The sequence below is a fragment of the Ambystoma mexicanum genome, chromosome 2p (genome assembly GCF_040938575.1).
Source record: "Ambystoma mexicanum isolate Mex_15411 chromosome 2p, UKY_AmexF1_1, whole genome shotgun sequence".
NCBI classification, from domain to species: Eukaryota; Metazoa; Chordata; class Amphibia; order Caudata; family Ambystomatidae; genus Ambystoma; species Ambystoma mexicanum.
The window spans coordinates 42891481-42909794 of record NC_090923.1 but is presented as its reverse complement, the minus strand read 5'-3'; the positions used below and the strand labels follow the sequence as shown (position 1 = coordinate 42909794).

At 46.5% G+C, this 18314-nt stretch overlaps 1 protein-coding gene across 1 annotated transcript in view; it reads right to left on the bottom strand.

Moving 5' to 3' along the window:
* Positions 1-5882: 5882 nt before the first annotated feature.
* The window catches only part of GXYLT2 (glucoside xylosyltransferase 2), a 159255-nt gene continuing 146823 nt past the window's right edge, over positions 5883-18314 (bottom strand). The window contains exons 5-7 of the mRNA XM_069643207.1: positions 16793-16916; positions 9860-10032; positions 5883-6464 (exon numbers count right to left, since the gene is read on the bottom strand). Coding sequence (XP_069499308.1) covers positions 6282-6464; positions 9860-10032; positions 16793-16916 — 480 coding nt within the window. The 3' untranslated portion in view covers positions 5883-6281. The remainder of the gene's footprint in view (positions 6465-9859; positions 10033-16792; positions 16917-18314) is intronic.

Genomic DNA, 18314 nt, shown 5'->3' with positions numbered 1-18314 from the left:
ACCCTTATGCACGGTATGGGTGGATGCCTGCAGGGTGCTACCTGTTGCCCATTGTTCCTCTGCATTGTCATCCTCGTCCTCCTTATCCTCCTCCTCTTCTGCCTGTCAGCTCTCGTAAATCCTGCTTGTAGATGTGCATCCCGTCATGCAGAGCCGCCAGCTCCATGGCTGCTGCTGCGAGTGGCAGCATGGTGTGTTGGCAGGTGTGTGCGGTGTGGGTGTAGTCCTTTTGAACGTTCACAGTGCTCATGGTGTGCAGCTGGGCTGATTAGGGCCACCTGTGAGCTGTTGGTACACACCTGAGCCTGCTTAACGCCTACTCCGTGTTACTGATCTTTCGGGCGCAGATTTCACAGTAACACCAGCATTGTTTGGCCGGTATTTCCGTGTAGACGGCAGTCGGAATGCTGCCTTGGTACCGTTGCGCCAGTGTTTCTGACACGGCCATCAGATTTGCCGGATTTACAGTTCACATGCCCTCAGCTACGGTTGCACAGTCGCCCATGTTAGCGGCAACGTTGTTACCAGCATCGTGGGTTGTACTGCGACGGTCCGGACTGGCAGACTTGTAATGAACCCCCATGAATGTCAATCACTTTGCAAATTACGGGACAAAGGTTGTGGTCCCCCCGAGATCGACCAATGAAATAAACATATTTTGGTAAATGGATAACCTTTTTGTGTATTATAATACAGTGTATACTTTGCATGCAGAAAATAGCATTTGGCTGCTAATGCTATCTGAAGAGGCTTTGTGGCGCTCGCGAAATGGTATCCCTGTGAATGAATACCATCCTTGGATGCTGCAGTAAGTCTCGAATATCATAGTGGACTGTGACTGGGATTGCTATGGGACAAACTCAATATCCGGGTGCTTTGAGAACCCTTACTGCAAAGGAGGAGTGGGCTGTGCGGTACCGTACAAGTAAGCCACAACCCATCTATGAATTCGAGTTACGTGCAGTCTACATTGACCCTGTATGATTTCTGGGTCTTTCTCCTTGTAGCTCTCTTTGGGAACACAGAGGGATCGATGTAGTCATCAGTGGTCATGTGATTGACTGAGTTAATGAACTAGGATAGCAAGCCAGTTCCCCTAGGGGTAACTGCTAGTGGAAGTAAAAGGGATTGATAAGGGCTCCAAGAGATTTTGACCCATGATGGAGAGGGTGTTCCCGATGTTGAAGGCTTAAACTGTGAACGGACACCCTACACCCTTCTTAAGAAAAAAGATTGAACCATGGGTAGAGCAGTAGCAAACAGTCCAAGCTTCTTAATGTGTGCAGTACGGTGCAGCGGTGAAGTCTGTCCCCAGATGAGATGGTGCCAGGTTACAATGCAAACTAGACTGGAACTTCCACCTTCAGTCAATGTCAATCCAATGTCAATCCCATGTACCCCCCTGACTTACTGTATAATCGCCAAACAAATGCACAGTAAATAAACAAAAGGTGTGACCACATTTTCCACCCTTTGGAGTTTATCCAGGCCGTACCAGGCAAGCTCAGTGTACCATGTGTTGGCATAGTGGAGCCACGAGTTGAGTGCTGCTCCAGCTCGATGCTGGAGGGAGAGACTAGGCTTCACCTCTCTCTATAGACGTTTGTATTTGCAAGAAGCTGCTGCTGTCCACTGAGATAACCAGAAGATAGAGGGCCATTAGGGCAAAGGTCACTCCAAGATGTTTAACCTAAGTACTGTGACAAAGTCCCTTATCCTTACTCAGGGGGACATCGACCCAAGGGAGGTTTGGGGAGGACCCCGTTAGCCCTAGTAATTGGGCAGGAGACAGTCACATGAACAGTTAACGGTATCACTGGTCATTTAAGGGCATTGCGAAGGAGTGTGCTGTAAGGTGAACACCCTCCCCGAGGCGGGGCATGGGGAAATACAAGGTCCGGCTTTCCCAGAAACTGTGGCGATTACTCCAAAGCACTTAAGACCCTCTCCTTTGGTGTCGCTTCAGATGTGGTTCCACTGCCGTAGGCATATGCCGACACACCTGCATAGACAGACGCAAACAAGGAATCCTAGATGGTGGACCGGCTTTATGAAGCTGTGGTTCGCCCGCTCCATAATGAACCCATATACCCAATACACAATCCAATGCACACGACTTCAATGCAGGAATCAAGAGATACCAATCCCAGGGGCCCAATCCTTTTCAAGCACAGCTGCAAATGCCAAAACCTAATTGTCAATACTGGGACGGGCCCTTGCAGGGCACAGTCATGTGGCTGTTTGGAGAAGAAGAGGCTAGAAACGGAGGGATGGGTGCTGGAGACGAGAGAGGGAATAGAGTAATTTGAGGCAGGAGGCTAAAGAGAGGGAGGAAGAGGCTGGTGGAAGTCAGAAGGAAGTTGATGGAGAACATCATGCAGAGGTTGTGACTCATCAGGAGAGATTGGAAGTCATTAGGAGGAAGTTGGTCTAAAACCTCACGAGGGTGTTGAAAGGTATCAGGAGGAGGTGGGATTAGAACACCAGAAGGAGGTTGGAGCGGAACACATGGCAGAGGTTGGATGCGATCAGCAGGAGAAGGCGAGAGCAGAATACCAGAAGGAGGCAGTGGGAGTGAGGAGATGGGAGGAAATGTTGGAGGGCAGCATGAAATAACAGGAAAGAACGAGACGGCCCACTTGGCCCAACGCAGGAGCGAGACACTGATCTGAAGGTGCTAAACCCATTGGAGGAGGAACGAGCACGTGCTGTGGAATGTCGCTGAGGGGTAGCAGGTCCAGACGTGGGTATTAACACACTTTTGCCAAATGGCATTCATTTTTGTCACTTTTTTTTCCTCACATCAAACAGGTAGATTCTAAATTGGGGTAAGGTATATAGTGAGTGGGGTTGGGCGATTGAATTGCCCTCCCCATCCCCACTTTTTCTGGTGACAAAATCGGTCAAAAAAGGAATTTGGCAACTTGACATTCGTCAAAAAAACAAATACAATTAAAATAATCAGCAAACCTTTATATATCCCAGAGGAGTAGTACAGAAATTGTGGAGAGGGTGGGGGGGCGTGGGGGGGAATCAGGAGCCCAAGAAAGGATAGTGATAGGACCCTGTTGACGTCACTTGTTGAAACCGGGTAAAGAAAGCAGAGTTGTGTCCGTCCTAAAGTTGACGAAAAGCTCAAATTGTATGTAGAGCGCATTGTGGGGACGCAGGAGCATCTACATGTACTTCCAAGGGGACGGAAGGTAGTTGTATCCCACTAGTAACACAAAACAAACTGGAGGGCACCACAGAGAGGACCATTGGAATGCTGAGTGGTGCGGTCATCCATGACCCCACAACTTGATAGCATTGGAGCGTTCTAGAAGAGACTGGCCTGATACTGTACGTTTGGTTTTTCCATCCATCGAAGTAGCAAAAGGAGAAGTATCCTGTCCATTCCCAGGATGGCGCTCTTGTTTAGGACTGTTAATTATTTAATAAGGACATTGGTTTGGAATACCCCCCCCCCATCCACCCCAAGTATAGCACAGAATCCCGTGAGGGTGTAGCAGGCTAGAAAGGTTTTGGGAATCCGTCCATGGATGTAGGAATTCTGCCTGGATGATAGGTTTATTTTCCCGGTCCTTCGAAAACCATTAACACTAGAAATAAAGTATGTTGAACCCATAAACCGAAGGTTGGTCTTGTTTGTTGACCCATGTCCATGAAATGACGGGACTTCGAGGGAAACGGTACCAGAACAAGGGTGGTACTGGTACATCATGCAAGGGGTGTCCTGTTCTAGGTGCTAATCGATATTAGATTCGTTTTAGCTCTGTTTGATCGGAGCTGGTGGGCTCTAGTCCAGGTTGTGATTATATTAAAGGCCGCCGTGCAGGGAATGCACAACATGTTCAGAGTCACATGTTTAATACAATTTTTAACAAATAGAAAATACCGAAAAAAATACTGAATTAAAGAAAAAAGATATGTGGGAGTGGGGTAAGGGGTTTAATCTGTTGGGGAGGGGTTTAGGGTAGGGGTACGTAACATGGGGAAACAGGAGGGTTAGGGAGAACCCCCCAAAACAATCATTTGGTGTTCTTTCGGTATTTTGGGTTCGATAAAAATCACATAGATCTGTTTTCAACTTGTGGTTTTGTAAACCTGCATTCAAAAGGCTTCTTTATTTGTTTTGTATTTATTGAGGGGGAAACGTGTCATGACCTGGATTTGAACCAGATACGCTAGACTCCAAGGTGTATTACTGTTAAGGGGAGTAGCGCCTCATGGCGGCATGCATAGACTACCTCTGAGTTGGTTCCACTCCCGTTTCATTAATGCCAAGACCTGCAGTGCGTTTTTCAATCTCTACGATGTGAGCATGGGGCTTGTAAAGCGCATCTCTGGGTGGGAAGCAACCGAGCACTGAACATCTTTTTCCAGCCCTGCTGCCTTTTCTTGTGATCACTGTTTTCTGTATTGGACCATTTTGCCAAAGTTTAATGGCATAGGGGACCTTTGGACTGCTCTGTTTTTGGCATGCGCTCGTAGAAGGGCCCTCCATTAATCGGGTTGGTGTAGAAATCTCAGCGTCCTCGCTCAGGAAGCTGTGGCCCACGGTGTTACTAGCATATGCTTTCACCACTGAGTGCCGGGAGGATCGCTCAGGGGCACTGCGATCGTCTTGGAAGCAAGAGCAGCACAGGTTCGAATCCCGTTCCTGTGCTTAGACACGGCTCTCCCAGTATTAAGCGCGTGATAAAAGATTAAGGGGATCATTCCGAGTTGGGCAGTAAGGGTTTACCGGCACCTGTAAGGATGCCGGTGCCGGTAAACCCTTACCGCCCTATTCCGAGGTCCCTTAGAGGGTCCCACCAGGAACGGCTGGTCTGACCAGCTGTTCTTAGAGGGACCCGTTAAGGGGCCTTGGAGCTTATAAAGGGCCCGCAATTTGCGGGCCCGTTATTAGCGCCTTCCCCATTCCCGTTGAGCCATATGGGGGCTCGAATGGGGAATGGTATTTGGCAAAGGGACTTACCAGGTCCGCATAGGTCGGAATGTCCCGGCAAGTCTCCATTCCGCCTACCCGGACCCGAGTTGGCTGCCTCCAAACTCGGAATGACCCCCTAAGTCATCAAGTTCGAATCCCGGTTCTGTGCTTAGACACGGCTCTCCTGGTATTAAGTGCGTAATAAAAGATTAGATCATTAATTAATTCAAATGTCCATGCATGCATGACACCAATATTCCTCCACAACTTAATTATCATCACAGCACTAACCTTCTCAAGAACCAACCTACTAAGACACAAGTACTTACCCAACCAATTGCAGCATGTGGAGAATGGCGCTGCTAAGCCCCGGCACAATGCCAATCTCCACAATTGTTGCACGGCGCCACGATCAAATGCAAGATGTTCTATCAGATATGGATGCCAATAGCAAACCGAGGCCTCCCTATTCCTCTCCAACAATGTGAAACCAATGCACAAAAGGTAACCCCCACCACACTCTGGCAAGATAGTCTTCTTAGAAACATGATGGGATTGACTGGCCAGCATGCTCAACTCAAAACCACTGAGTATTCCTTTAAAGACTCGAGAACTGAGTTATCTACCTCCCCATCCGCCCCTGGGTACGTACAGTGAGCCAGCCAAGGGCAATTCTTAGAGTGAACCAGTGCTCCCAAACGCATAACCGTGAGTCAGTTCAGTGAAATGTCCCTAACATAAGGCATCAGATAAATGAGCTTTCATCTCAGCGGTTTGTCCCTTTGTGCTGTCTACTAACTCGTGAGTGTTACTGTTCCAGGTGCGCCTAGCCGATCACACCAACAGTGAGAAGAAGCCGCTGAGATTGATTTAGCACCCCTTCTTTGCATACAATCTGTCCTCACAAGATTAAAAAGCCACAGAAGCAGCAACCCCAAAGACCCACTACTGGTTTCTTTCCCTAGAATCGATTTTATTTTGTTAGTTTGACTCTCCATTTTCAATTTAAAAATACTTACTTCCGTCTCCCTCTCCAATATAATTGTTCACGATTTTAATGCAAATTCTGTACAAATTATAGTAAAAGCATAATAGTTTAAATGTACAAATGCATCATTGCTAATACAAAAGCTGTGCATAAAACAATGTGGGACTGTCTTCATATTTGATCCATAAAGTCCGAGATTTGATCTGCGCCTTGGCTGCAGATTAAGATCGCTTTGGCTCAGTGATTTCATCCTTCTCCCATTTCCGTTTCCTCCGAGTGCTGCATGTCTTACAAAACATATGATGGAAACGGAAAAAAGTGGCAACTCCCGCACAGAACGGGTGAACTTGCCGCATAGGATCATAGTCTGTGGCGAGGCCTGACTTGGACAATGACGCGGCGCTCATAGGCTCTTTGCATGGTTTTCTCAATCTGTTTCAGAAACACCTGTGGAATTCTGCCGCAGAGTGTGTGCACGGTTTCCAGAAACTTCGACTGCAGCGGGTAATACATGGACTGGTAGAGATTGTCTTCAAAGGGGTACTGGAAAAGAAAAATATGGTTTATAGTCGGCATATGTTATGGGTGCCATATTTTATGCTCCATCATTTCATTCTAATCTGGAATTTTGGCAATTAAAAGGCAGATCTGCATATGGAAAATTCAGGATTACCAAGCACACAAGCGGTGTCCCCAAAAGACCCGTAATTCTAAAGGAGCCATTCCTTGCGATACAGGACCTGTGTCGGATTATGAGACCAACCTCATCATCTTTTTCACCCACGGGCAGGTCGTCGGATTCTCGCAATTCCCTTGATGAGCCTTCAGGCCAGCAGGGCCTAGAATTATGCACAAGGCCCACTGGTGACCAGAAATGGTGGTTTCACACGGAGACCACCATTATCAGCTAACCGGGCATTGCCACCATCCCTACCAAAAGGAGAGCAGGTCCCGCTGGGCCCGAGTTTACTTTTAAAGGATCTTCCTGAAGAAAACCTGGGCAGGTAAAGATCCATCCTCATCTCAGTCCCCCCCCCCCCCCCTCTTCCCTAACCATTTTTAATCATACTAACATCTACTTAAAACAATCTGTCTACGCTGTCAAAGGGGGGGGAAGAGGGCTAACCTGAACATTACATTAGACCTTCATTCATACTCTCTCGTGCTGCTCTCACAAACTCTAAAATCCCACCACGGTTAAACGGCGGCCTCCTGGAGGACTAAGTGGGATTTTGGTGGATGTGCAGCTCCTTTTCCGAGTCCCAACCATCAGCAAGATAACCGAGACCCAAGATTTAGGATTGCTTCTACTGCCTGGGGTAGATTCAAAAGAAATGTCCTGTGTATGTCAAAGGTAAGAAGTGCATCTACTGCCTGGGGTAGATTCAAAAGAAATGTCCTGTGTATGTCAAAGGTAAGAAGTGCATCTACTGCCTGGGGTAGATTCAAAAGAAATGTCCTGTGTATGTCAAAGGTAAGAACTGCTTCGACTGCCTGGGAAGATTAAAGGGAAATTTCCTGCGTATGTCAACGGTAAGAAGTGCATCTACTGCCTGGGAAGATTAAAAAGCAATGTCCTGTGCATGTCAAAGGTAAGAACTGCTTCTACTGCCTGGGGTAGATTCAAAAGAAATGTCCTGTGCATGTCAACGGTAAGAAGTGCTTCTACTGCCTGGGAAGATTAAAAAGATATTTCCTGCGTATGTCAAAGGTAAGAAGTGCATCTACTGCCTGGGGTAGATTAAAAGCAATGTCATGTGTCTGTCAAAGGTAAGAAGTGCATCCACTGCCCGGGAAGATTAACAAGATATTTCCTGCGTATGTCAAAGGTAAGAAGTGCATCCACTGCCTGGGAAGATTAAAAAGATATTTCCTGCTTATGTCAAAGGTAAGAAGTGCATCCACTGCATGGGAAGATTAAAAAGATATTTCCTGTGTATGTCAAAGGTAAGAGGTGCATCTACTGCCTGGGAAGATTAAAAATGTCCTGTGTATGTCAACGGTAAGAAGTGCTGGAGTAGATTAAAAAATAAATGTTCTGTGTATGTCAAGGGTAAGAAGTGCTTCTACTGCCTGGGATATATTAAAAAGCAATGTCCTGTGCATGTCAATGGTAGAAGTGCATCCACTGCCTGTGGTAGATTAAAAAATAAATGTCCTGTGCATGCCAATGGTAAGAAGTGCTTCTACTGCCTGGGGTTAGATTAAAAAGCAATGTCCTTTGTATGTCAAAGATAAGAACTGCTTCTACTGCCTGGGGTAGATTCAAAAGAAATGTCCTGTGTATGTCAAAGGTAAGAACTGCTCTACTGCCTGGGAAGATTAAAGGGAAATTTCCTGCGTATGTCAACGGTAAGAAGTGCATCTACTGCCTGGGAAGATTAAAAAGCAATGTCCTGTGCATGTCAAAGATAAGAACTGCTTCTACTGCCTGGGGTAGATTCTAAAGAAATGTCCTGTGTATGTCAAAGGTAAGAAGTGCATCTACTGCCTGGGGTAGATTCAAAAGAAATGTCCTGTGTATGTCAAAGGTAAGAAGTGCATCTACTGCCTGGGGTAGATTCAAAAGAAATGTCCTGTGTATGTCAAAGGTAAGAAGTGCATCTACTGCCTGGGAAGATTAAAGGGAAATTTCCTGCGTATGTCAACGGTAAGAAGTGCATCTACTGCCTGGGAAGATTAAAAAGCAATGTCCTGTGCATGTCAAAGGTAAGAACTGCTTCTACTGCCTGGGGTAGATTCAAAAGAAATGTCCTGTGCATGTCAACGGTAAGAAGTGCTTCTACTGCCTGGGGTAGATTAAACAGCAATGGCCTGTGTATGTCAAAGGTAAGAAGTGCATCTACTGCCTGGGAAGATTAAAGGGAAATTTCCTGCGTATGTCAACGGTAAGAAGTGCATCTACTGCCTGGGAAGATTAAAAAGCAATGTCCTGTGCATGTCAAAGGTAAGAACTGCTTCTACTGCCTGGGGTAGATTCAAAAGAAATGTCCTGTGCATGTCAACGGTAAGAAGTGCTTCTACTGCCTGGGGTAGATTAAACAGCAATGGCCTGTGTATGTCAAAGGTAAGAAGTGCATCCACTGCCTGGGAAGATTAAAAAGATATTTCCTGCGTATGTCAAAGGTAAGAAGTGCATCTACTGCCTGGGGTAGATTAAAAAGCAATGGCCTGTGTATGTCAAATGTAAGAAGTGCTTCTACTGCCTGGGGTAGATTAAAAGCAATGTCCTGTGTCTGTCAAAGGTAAGAAGTGCATCCACTGCCCGGGAAGATTAACAAGATATTTCCTGCGTATGTCAAAGGTAAGAAGTGCATCCACTGCCTGGGAAGATTAAAAAGCAATGGCCTGTGTATGTCAAATGTAAGAAGTGCATCTACTGCCTGGGAAGATTAAAAAGCAATGTCCTGTGCATGATCCACTGCCTGTGGTAGATTAAAAAATAAATGTCCTGTGCATGCCAATGGTAAGAAGTGCTTCTACTGCCTGGGGTTAGATTAAAAAAGCAATGTCCTTTGTATGTCAAAAGTATAAGTGCTTCTACTGCCTGGGGCAAGATTAAAACGCAATGTCCTGTATTATGTCAAAGGTAAGAAGCATGTCTACCTGAAAACATACTTTTGACTAGATGTTCCAATACTCAATTAGCCAGTAATGCAATCTCCAGAAAATACAACACATTGGTGCATGACAAAGAATTTAAAAAGCAAGAACGTCGTTATGTAAGATGTTTTTAAAATAAAAAGAAAAAATGTGTTTTATATTGCGCTTAATGCCTGCCTCCAGGTGCAGTACCAGGACTGGGTACAGATCCCGTACAGCTCAGTGTAGTCTTGTTTACAAGACCAGAGTGTTGCCCCTGAGCTATCCTTCCCAGTTTCTGTATACCATTCATTTGCTCCAAACACAGATGCACCCCGGAAGCCCAGAAGACTTACATCCCTTATCACTTGATAGAGTGCTTTGAAGGTGGGCTGCTTGTCGTCGTGGAAAACCCCCCGGTTGCCATGGAGGATGGAGATGCCCTCCTGCTCTGCTCCTTTGCAGTTACTTCCATACATGCAGTGGTCTGGGCGATAGTTCCACTGGCAGGGGAACAGGCGCAGCATCTCTGGGTACATAAAGAGCAGTATTAACAGAATGCATAATTAACAATGCAGAGGGCTTTCGGATGCAGGGGCTACATCCACACTGATGGCGTGATAATCAGAATAACTGATGCCCAAATAATTGACCTCGAAAGAATGGGCCTCATTCCGAGTATGGCGGTAAGGGATAGCGGCCACCGCTAACGAGAGCGGTGGCGGTAATCCCTTACCGCCATACTCCGAGTTCCCTTAGCGCCATGGTGCTTTTAACACCTGCTTTTAGCAGGCGTTAAATACCATGGCGCTAAGGGACCTTGATGTTAATTACGCCACCGTAATTTACGGTGGCGTAATTGACGCCTTCCCCACTCCCATTATGCCCTATGGGGCAAGAATGGGAATGGGGAAGGGTAAATGGGGATTGGGGAATTACCGCCCCGCCAACCTTGGAATGGGGCGGTAATTCCGCCAACCACCAAGGCGCTGCCGGTCCGGGTACGGCGTCAACCAAGGCGTTAATAGCGCCATTGGTTAGCGCCGTACTCGGAATGAGGCCCAATGACTTTATGACATGCAAAATAGACACACACACAAAAAAACAAGTAAAAAAAAAAAAAAAGTAAAAAAAAAAAGGTTTAGCAGGGTAACTACTTTTAAAGTCTATTGTCAAATCACGATAAATTACCTTATGATAGAAAGAAATGGCTAGAGACAGGGGGGAGGGGGATGGGGGCACAGACTGGGAAAAATAGTATACAATCACTCTACAATAGAACAAGGTGTATACCATAGAAACCCTCCAACCTAGTGATTTCTGATCAAAATAAGCAACGCATAATAGGTAATTTGTAAAATATCACGCAACAGGTCAGTAATTGCATTGAACTAGTTGCCAATTTGCCATGTCTGATGCTGACAGCACCAGTGTGCACATAACACACCTATAGTTTAGGTGGTGCAACAAACTGCTAGACCCCTGTTTCCAACCATGGCAGTACAAGAACATAAGTGATGACATTATCTAAGCTTATAAAATTAATCAGAATTGCCACGATTTGAAGAGTTTTGTGCTCAGATCTTCGTCCAACCAGCTACAAAGTTTTGAACTCAGTGCTACCAAAGTTACTAGCCTTACTGAACTGCTTCAAGGTCAAAACTGTTTGAGGCATATGAAAAGGTTAGCACTGTATGCCTTCTGTGACCTTTCATCCCCCCCAGGATAGCGCTCTCTTGTAATAGAGCTCCAGTTGAGAGCCTGTTCTGATAGCCGAGTGCTGCATATTGGCTATAGAAATATGCTAATACATACTATCACATTAAGAACGTGTTAACCAGTTTGAACAATAGAAACAGGACTGAAGTAAACTAGTCAGCAAGTGTTAAGAGAGTTCCATGTTTGGCTCTGCGGCCGCTTGGTGGGATCCCTAAATGTCCGGTTCCCTTTTTGCTGGGTTACCTGGTTACTTGCCTGTTGAATACAGCTGGACTTCTACGGGAGTGTCTCTGTTTCTTCCACCCTTTTTGTGATGTTCTGCTCTAGTAGCTCATATGCCTACCAGGGCAGGAGTGCTTAGTAAGCACTCCAATGCAGGGTCGGATTGACCCGTCGGCCATTCGGCCAGTGGCCGGGTCGGAATCATGATGCCAGACACTGGCCCAGGCGTGGGCTTCACTTCAGGAACCAGCCCCCAGGGCCTCGCCGGACATAAGTTGCAAAGGATCTGTAAGTAACTTACAGATCCTTTGCAGCCCTGCCGGCCCCCCGCGGATGCAGAGAAAGGTAACACTGAAGTGTTACCTTTCTTTGATGAATCGCGGTGGGCCGACGGCTAACTGTCACAGCCCGTGACACCTTGGCGCCAGCAGCAGTCAATGTTCCAAAACACTGAGAGGGAGCGGCAGACTCTGCTCGCCTCTCCGCTGCACACCACCAGTGCCGCTACAAGTTGCACCAGTGAGCTGCTGTCAGCGTGGGCCAGGAATTCTGTGTCCGCTTCTGAGGCTCCACTTAGGAGGCATAGAGTGCCTGGCCCTGGGACCCCACGGGGAAGACCTAAGCGATTTCAATCACCGACCGCAACGGCACAGTAGACGGGATCTTCTCCAGAACTATGTATTTTGCTTTTCGTAAATTGCAGTAATAGCATGTTTTTTCTGCTGTTATCTCTGTTACAATCACCACAAGACATTCCATTTCGGTGTCCTCGGTCACTTGACAAAATCCTTGTGCCTAAAAGTCTATGTACAGTGTAGAAATATTTGAGTGGAGGGGACTGCTGTGGGTCTCCTCTACATTTTTGTGGCAAAATGTGGTACACAATGTGGGAAAATGGGATTCGAGGAAATTGCCTGCGAAAAACGAAAGCCTGCCATTTTGCATCCCCAGCTGAAAGAGGGCAGTTTTATAAACTGTTATCAGGCGAATTTCTCAGGAAGTGTGAAAGGGGAGGATTGGAAAAGATGCATATTATCCGGTATCAAACAGTGAACACTTTTAAGAAAGCACAGCCTAAAATGAGGCCTTAAACCCTCCAAACCAGAGTGTGTCCATACCTATGCTATAAATTGTGCTGCATAGCCTGCATTGCAATATTTATTTCTGTAATACTGATAGATTATTTTTTTTTTAGATACCTGTGCTGCATAGTAACTTTTTCTGGTGTGCAGATGGATTATGCAATCAGATTTCATTTGGGATGGGAAACTTTAAAAATGTGCCTTACTGCTTGATGCTTTCACTGCACTTTGGTAACGTGGCGAATGCACTACGGTTATCAGAGCAATTACCCCCATGGTGCGGTTTAGCCGATTGGTTTGGTCCTGCGCTGCACGCTTGGCTGCAGTTCAGGTCTATTTCTTGAGCCCCGTGGGGGTTATTCATTTGAGGTTATTTGATTAGCAACAACGCAGACAGGTTAAGATTAAAATATTGAATTGGAATACAACTTGGCATTCATACAAAAGGAGAAAAAAAAAACTCTTGGACAGCTGCCGCCCAGCAACACAGAGCATTAGAAATGAACTACATTCGCTTGTGAGATGGGACTAAAAGAAAACGGTATACTTTCATCAGCACAATATGGAATTAGCGTGTATAAGACATTTACTCAAACCCCCATATCCTTGATGTCCATTTCACCATTTTTTACAGGGTTAATTTTTGTGCGCACATGGCCATATAATTTGTGTTATTTTTTTCCATCAACTGTGCGTGTGTTTTTGTGTTGCAACAATTTTCCTGAACCTTGTGGCTTTTCCCAGTCAAAGGAAAGAGGAGAGGCACATAATGACTGCACCATAGGTCATTTGAGCATATATGGAAACCTAGCGCTGTTACGGTGCACCGCTGTCCCCTTGCTAGTCCAGTCGGTATGCAAAGTATGTGCCTCTAGTGCGTCGATGAGTGTGTGATCTGCAGGTTGCAGGTTCGAACCATCTTAGCCTTTCATCCTTCTGAGGTCGATAAATGAGTGCCAACACAGGTTGGGTGATATTGTATGCATATTTGTTCTATAATCAAGAGCTTAAGCGTAAGTGCTATACAATAACATATCATTTGGCCTTCGGCGTCTGCTTGCATCCACAGTAATTGGACAATATTGATCTATACACACACAGATATTAATGATACATATGGTGATCCATTCTTGTATGAAACGTATATCACATTGGTGAAATCATAACCATATTTTTCGTAGTGTACCTAGGAACAATGCTATTTGATGCCACTTACTGTTTTGTCAAGGGGGGGAAGGTCGTGTTCATGCCACTCCCTCACCTCGGAGCTGTGGACCCTGTCACAGAACTGTATGCAAAGTTATGTTATTTTAGGAGTTGTGTTGTAATATAACAGACACATGAACCCTCCATAAGTAGAATTTTCTGTAAAGTCGCAAATTGACCCAATTCATGGATGATGGTTTGAGGGCCACTTTTTCGAGGCGAGGGGTGGGCCACTTTTTTTGGGTGTCCGGGTCTGTTTCTTGTCCCAGTCTGACCCTGCTCCAATGTGGTCCTAAGGTGATTCGATCACCCTCCGAGTCTTGGGGAGTAAGCTGGTGGCAGTTGTATTTTACTTTTGGCTTCAACAGTGGCGCAGTAATTTTGACCACATTAGTAGCCCAATGCACCAGTGTAGCAGCCATTAGAGTACTAATGCATTTTTGTAAGCCGCACTCCTGGCTAGTTTGTCTTTGGCCATCCCTTTGTCTGTCTGAAACATGAGACATTCCTGAAATGGCCATATTTCCAGACCTGAGCTCCCTGAGAAATCCGTAGACATTTCTGAAAAAAAAAAAAAAAAAAAAAAAAAGGGAAGAAACTGCCGAAAAGGGCATTGGAAAAATTAACGAATTCTAAAAATGTCGATCAAGGGGAGCAGGGGTGTTGTCCTCCGCTCTCCATGATCGACATTCCAGGACTTCAGGGGTAGCGTGGGTGTCCCTCGTTTCCATTAAAAAAAAAAAGCAGGGAATTTAAAAAAAGGAAAGGATCCTGCGGCACCCGTTCCCTTCCATGTGCGTGAAGGGAAACGACGTGCAGGGGGATTGCGGAGGCAGCGGCACACTTCGCTGTGTGCCGCCAGAAGTTAAGTAAGGGGGTTGGGAGGCAGAGGGGAGTGGTCAGGTGGTAGGAAATCGAAATATCCGCGAGTGAGAAAACCGAAAATCATATCCAAAAGAAAAAAACGTTTTTTTTTCTCCCCGTCATTTCTATTCGATCATTTCATGGTGATCCACTCTGAGCCCAGCCGTGCACCCTCAAGTGTGGTTTAAACTCTTAGTCTGGTCTTATGCACCAGACCTTCCCCATATATATATATATATATATGGTGTGGGTGGACCAGTATATTTGACAGTGTTTAGGGTCAGCTTAATTTGGTGGCCAAAAACATTTGTGTCTAGTTGTGCGATTGGAGGGCAGACTTAGTCCAGCCCTTGAGCAACTGTAGTATCCATGTCAGACCCTGTGCATTCTCAGGTGTCTTATCTGAATTGCCGGAGGACTGCTCTGAAGAGGACTGCTGCTGCCGAGTACCTGGTTTGGCCATATTGTCTGGAGCCTGGGTCCTTTGTCCTTTGTCCTTGCTCTCAGTTTCTTCTAAGGCTGTTGGAAACCCACCCTGGGCTCTTTCTCATCCTTCCCAGAGTCCTCCTTGTTGACTGGACTGACTGTTCCATTGTGAACCATTTCCTGGTCCTTGCAAGGCTGCCTCCCTGCGGAATCCTCTTGGACCAAGTGCCTTGAGTAGGGGAGTCTCTGCAGCCTGGATGAGTGGCGGGTCGCACCACTGTACCTCAACACCTTCCATCCAGTTATATGTGATTTTATCCAAGGCAAAATCAGAGTGGTACATTTCACTGAAGTAAAAATACTGAAACAATAATTAATAGTTAATAGCCCCTGTTTTTCTATTCTTTTAATCCCACCCCAACCACACCCATGTTAAACCCTTACCCCACTACCATACATATATTTAATTAACATTTTCAGTATTTTGGGTTCTGGTAAAACTTAACACTCTGATTTATTTTCGGTAAAATGACTGGGTACCCTTCCATCCTGGATCACATCCGTCCGTTGCTCCAGTTGTGGAGAGGTTCTTTCCTGCCTTGCCCTTTGTACTCACTGAGCATATCCCTTTGGTCAGGTTCCTCAGTCTTCCCGGTGAAGGCACCAGGCTCAGGGGAAGGCTCCTTTATTGGTGCAGCTCTTTTTGTGGTGGGTAGTCTCCCCGGAACACATGTTTTTCTACTTTTCATGTGTCCGGGTCATAGCTGGTTGAGGGATCAAGTGCTGCACCTGCTGGGATCACCCGCCATTCCAGAGCTGAACCCCAAGTAACCGGCACTAGGAGTACCTGCCCCTGGGTCCTGGGGTCCTGATACACATCTGTGAATCATGGTCAGGGGTCTACTGGGTCTACGAGTAGTAGGGTTTTGCAGGCTCCCCTCTACCACTTATTCCCATAGAGGTGCACTGGTTGTATTGCCGCTCTGCTTCCATCCCTCTTTGGGGGACTCCGTCTGGTGTTCCCTAGGGTTAGTTACTTACTTACCACACCTGTGGGGTAGATCTGGTACTTCCATTACTTTACCCCATAACATCTTCTCCTTTAGGTGTATGTGTCCTATACACATATTATAGGTTGTGTGGAGAATAAGTGTAGAACCCACTTACATGTCTGTTCAGGAATCCTATATGTTGCCACCACTTAGCATCATACGGTTTCATTTGCGACCAGGCACAGGTCTTAGATCAGCTCAGGGGTCTACCCTGAGGCCCGTTTACAGTCAGTGTACATACACTGTTTTTATTCTGTGTGTTGAGCCATGTATAGTACTTATTTTAACTTCTCGTTATTTCATGTGTAATTTTACAAGGGTGAGTATTATTTCCAGGATACTTCTGTAGAGTACTCTCTTGGGTGATCTGCTGTTGAGACTAACTGCACCTTCCCCTGAGTGAAGCCAGGGCTGCTCTGCCATTGCTACCCCATTGGGTTACTGTGTGACCTATCTGATGGTTGGAACCCAGTGTACTCTCCTGAGAGAAGTTCTGGCTATGGAGACATCTGCCCAACAGTACGACAGTGGAGGGTGCAGAGATAGAAGGGCGATACTGTGGCACCCAGCTGCCTCGTTTACCATACACGACGCTGTCGTCATTTCTCATTTGTAAAGGGCCCTGGCAAAGTTCTCACTTGTGGTCTGGCTAGCAAGAGCTCACCACTGTAATCGAAGTGGACACGGATCAGACGTGCGATTACAAGGCGCACCGTACCTGGGTTGAAGGCGAAGATGATGTTGAGCAGGTCCTGGTCCCCCCAGGTGATGTAGTTCTTGTACTTTTGGAATAGGGGGTAGAGCATCTCTTCCCACGCCAGGCCAGTGGGCACCATGCTATTCTGGAAGACAAGAGGCAAGGCAAAGGGATGAGTAGTGAACACAGGGCACAGAGCATCCTCATGAAGAACAACATCCACTTCATCACAAGGACTAGATGTATGCCGATGATTATAGCATCACAGATTCTCTTAAAGGTTATTCAAGTCGACATTGCTGTCTCCACCAACCACCTTGGGAGTTGATGTGGCTCCGGGAAGAGAAAGCTTAAATCACAGAGGTTCCTACCACTATCACTCATTTTATTGGGGGTAGAAAAGGGTCCCTTGGCTGGTGGTGTTTCGGAAAGAGATGGTGGCAGGACAATGGGAAAATGGAAGAAAGTTTTGCTGCCATGTTGATCCATGCAGTTCAGAAGTACTGCCCTCACCTGGCAGATCTGTTTGTAGGCGTTTTTGTGTTTGAGAGTGCAGAGGTATGTGTGTCGAGCGAGAAGTCTTGTGTGCACGCGCTGCTTGGATGCACTGGCTTGGCCTGTGGCATGCCGGCCTCGATAGCTCACCATTCAAGTGCTAGTCTCTCACATTTGGCCACTATGCTCTTTGAAAGTTCGTATCCAGCAGTAGTGCCAATTGCAATGTGTGTCTGGCTGATGTGACAAATCCTTGGATGTCGTCATTTCTCCCTGAGGGGGAAGCCCCTTCCCGTGAAACTAGGGAGGTGAGGCCGCTACCAGATAGTGCCCCTGGTGGTGGTACTCAGCGGGCAGATCACATGTGGAGAGCCAGCCCCGTTGAGAACAGGGACGATCATCCAAGGCAGACGCGATATTCCTTGGGGCCCAGCGCAGAAACGCAGTGGTAATACTGAGACAAGGGAGACGCGCATAGCCTAGAAGATTAAAGTTGGAAACAACTACAGCGAGTGGTCTAGTTGTTCAGAGAAAGACACGCAAATTACAAGGTGGAAAGCAAGAACGGACACCCGCTACTGTCAGTCGTGCCCTGGAGGTGCTACTGAAAGAAACCAATCGTACTTGGCAGGAGAGTAAACTAATTTGGTGGAACTTGGAGAAGGAGAAACACTCCAAGATAGTGAGGGGACAAGGAAAGCCAGAAGGAAGTAAAGATTCCCTTGGGTTATGCGAACTGTGGCATATGTGGATAGCCCTCGTGAAGAGAAATATTCATTCAGGGCTAACCATACTTGGCAGGCAAGTAAACCACGTTGGTAACTTTTGGGGAGAAGAAAAATACCTCAAGGCTCAGAGATGATGAGAAAGGCCAGATTCCCCCTTAGGTTGTGAATCGTAATAAGAAGCCTTAGAAAGGCTATGGGAAGGGAGTCATTCCCCCTGGTGTGGTGAACTGTGAGAGTAGAAACTCAGAGTGTGCGAACACCAGTGTGGCAGTCTCCTCCTTCTGCACCCTTGCACGTAGTTGGTATGCGTATAGTGTGTA